At 34.9% G+C, this 3,286-nt stretch overlaps 1 protein-coding gene across 1 annotated transcript; it reads right to left on the reverse strand.

The window, feature by feature from the left end:
- Nucleotides 1-1,763: 1,763 nt before the first annotated feature.
- On the reverse strand, nt 1,764-3,286 carry LOC112718009 (uncharacterized). The gene is made up of 4 exons (XM_072204336.1): nt 3,261-3,286; nt 3,115-3,201; nt 2,616-2,723; nt 1,764-2,048 (listed from the first exon to the last, which is right to left on the reverse strand). Exons 1-4 carry the CDS (start codon nt 3,284-3,286, stop codon nt 1,850-1,852), a joined length of 420 nt encoding a protein of 139 aa, XP_072060437.1. The 3' UTR covers nt 1,764-1,849.

The raw sequence follows: 3,286 nt of genomic DNA on the forward strand, positions 1-3,286 counted from the left end.
AGTGTGCAACTCGGGAGACTCCTTCCGACTTGTGCTCGTAAGTGAATGGGGGGTGGTACCTGCAAAGACACTCCGATGCCTAAGTTAGCAAGAGTGTGAGCAGGTCTAGAGAGTATTGGGTTTAGAGATACCTGAGGGGTGTCAGTGTATTTATAGTGGTGAGCCAATAACCACCGTTGGTGTAGTGCCGTATCTTTTGGGTGTTAACCGCCCCATTATCTTGGGGAGGTTAAGATATGGCTTTATGAAGCGGTTAGAGAGATTTTAGGGGCGGTTACTCATTTGAATGAGTGTTTATCTGCCAGCTAATCTCACATCCGACTTCTTCAGACCAAGTCGTGGTTGATACCGACTTCTTACATGAAGGTCGGTACTCAGCTAGGCTTAATCCTTCAGATTAGGCCTTTTATTTGGACCTGGGCCTTTGTCATTGGGCCAGGGTATGAACAGTAATTATATTAAATTATTAATTGTTCCACCGGCAAGAGGTGGGATATGGTAAAATGAGTTTAATAGGATCAGGAGCGACATAAGTAACTTTATTCGTAGGTATTTAATCTGAATCAACCCAGTTAAATAGAGTTGTCAATCTTACCTATTATATAAAAAAATGTATTAAAAATGAATATCGAACCAAAAATCTTTCATTCCTATAAAAAATTATTAACACTTTTCTTTATATAAAAGTTAAATTTATTTAGTGATATATAAATACCAAAATTGTTTATATAAAAATACTCTCTATCAAATCTTGCTCATCTAATCCGCTAAAATAACACTAAACTTATGTGATTAATAGCTAATGCAACATTTCAATTTAGGCAAAAAAAAAAATTAATACATGAATAAAATATAATATTTTTAAGAAGAATGAAGCAGATGTTAAATCTAATAATGAGAATCACATATATCATGATACACACTTCATAATGGTGGATAAAATCCAAAAACTTTCTTAAACCGAGTCTAAAATCTAGGGTGATTCATACTAACTAATTAAGTGACATACCATAAAACTTCCAAAAACATATACTTACTTACTTAAAGCCTTTTTTTTATTAGACGAAGTCAGTTACGTGGATCAAAAAATATCATTGTATTGTATTATAGGATGTGACAAAGTTTTACATGGGCTATCACAAGATTAATACAATCCAACATGGATCTAAAGGCGTCCTTCCGTGGCCATGCACCTTCGTCTGGGCATCTGGCTTCTGATTTAAGGTAAAAGAGCAGCCGAGACCTGGGTCAAATGGCAATGTTGTTTGCCTCTCAGAGAGCTGCACCGGATTCAAATCCTCGTGGAGGAATATTGAACCATTTGTGTGTACTCCTATGTAGTGTGTGTGAGTGGATTGTGTGAGTGTGTAATGCACGGGTGTAATGCTTAGAATTGGGGCTGTCCAATTCACTTGACCAAAAAAAAAAAGGTAAAAGAGAATAGCAAGAAAGACTTTCTGAATTTACCTTTCTTGATCCCACAATTTGGAAGGTCAAAAAATGTTTTGCATGGTAATAAAGGTATACTTTTGTTTCTCCTTAGGTAGGCCATTCACACCACTAAACGAAGTTCCTTTATCTAAATGTATTTTACAAGTATAAGAACTTCAGCATCATTCTGCAGCATGTTGGGAGATACTAAGATAGATGAATGGACTTGACCCTTTGGGTTCTTTAATCAATGTTTTCGTTTCGTGTTTAATCATTATAATATATGCAATTAGAATGACAATATTTGGGGAAATAACAATCTTTGTCCTGTTTCACATGATCACATCATTGCCTTGCATTGTTCCTTTACAATTGTTCATGAGAGACTAAACATGAATGATCCGGAATTTACAATTGTTCAAAAGAGACTAAAGATGAATGATCCGGAATTATACTCAGTAAGCATAAAAAAATTCCGCTCTAGTAATGATTTCTCACCTGGAAGTTGTAGCAATTCTCGAATCCCTTCGAGAACCAAGGTTGAAATAGTGGAAGAAAAAGTTCTCGTAACTCGAAATAAAGCAAGTAAAATCAACAATATTTGGATAGAATTACAACTTTGCTAATCAAAGTAAATTCAAGTCTGGCTCAAGTCTGAGACTATTATGCCATACAACACAAGCCAACATTGCCGATACTTCACAGAATATAACGGAACAAGTACCATCCCTTTAGTGGGAAGAATGGCCATAATAAATAGGGACTAGGACACCAGGGATGATGATGATGATAATAAATTCCCTCAGCATACTTGAAATAAGAACTGCATTTAAATCTTGAATATGATCATCTACAACACCTCCAAGCCATAGTACTAATGTCAATGTCTAAGGAAAATCAAGTAGTTCAGTTCATGTTTATCACTTAATTTGAGATGTATAATAAAACATTCATGGTGGTCATTGATGCAGACAATGTTCATCACAGAAAACATGAGGATCTTGGGCTACAATTTTACTAAACATTTTGTTCCAATCCATTGTCCTTTAAACCTCTCCATTTAAGTAAGGCATATATTGTTGCTTAAAATTTCAAAACCAAACCTAGAAAAGCATAATAATTAATAAGGCAGATTGATCTTGATGTTTTAGCTATACAAAATATGTTAAGTGAAAATATGTTACTTAGCTATCGTTTCTTCCCTTTTCTGTATGTAGTTCAAAGCTTCAGACCAAGTAAATTCAACATGGAATCCCAACCCTACATCCACAAAAATATGCTGTGTATTGGGCCTGCAAAGTTTTATCAACATTTAACATAGATTAAAAATGGGAATTTCACCAGATTAAAGAGCGAACATGAACCTCTATATTTATTGGTGCCAAAGTGAAAAGATAAAGGAGTGGACTACGTGGGGAGAGGTTTCTTAGAGCAACTCCAGTGCAGTGCTTTTGAGAGTTTCAAATCTGACATGTACATGACATGAAATGGTTCGAAATTTCACTTTATATTGAAAATGCTGGAGAACCAATTAAATTTTGCCACTTCATATAAAGTTTTATACGAATTAAAACCAAACATTAGAGTGAAAAATTCTCATATTTAGTCTCAAGTAGGACAAATGCTAATGTGACATTTTGTGGGATCCAAAATTAAATTAAAATAAAACCAACTTAGACTTACACTTCTGCTTGCAAGTACACCTCGGATCCAAGATTGACCAGAGTTCTTAGACTGGTAACACCATTCTTCTCTAGGTTTTCAATGTTTCTTCACAAATAAGCACTGAGAACAAAAAGTCATGTGAATCCTTTAATAACACAAGGAACTTTATGGAGTGCAACATTGAATTCAT

Source organism: Arachis hypogaea, chromosome 10 (genome assembly GCF_003086295.3).
Source record: "Arachis hypogaea cultivar Tifrunner chromosome 10, arahy.Tifrunner.gnm2.J5K5, whole genome shotgun sequence".
NCBI lineage: Eukaryota > Viridiplantae > Streptophyta > Magnoliopsida > Fabales > Fabaceae > Arachis > Arachis hypogaea.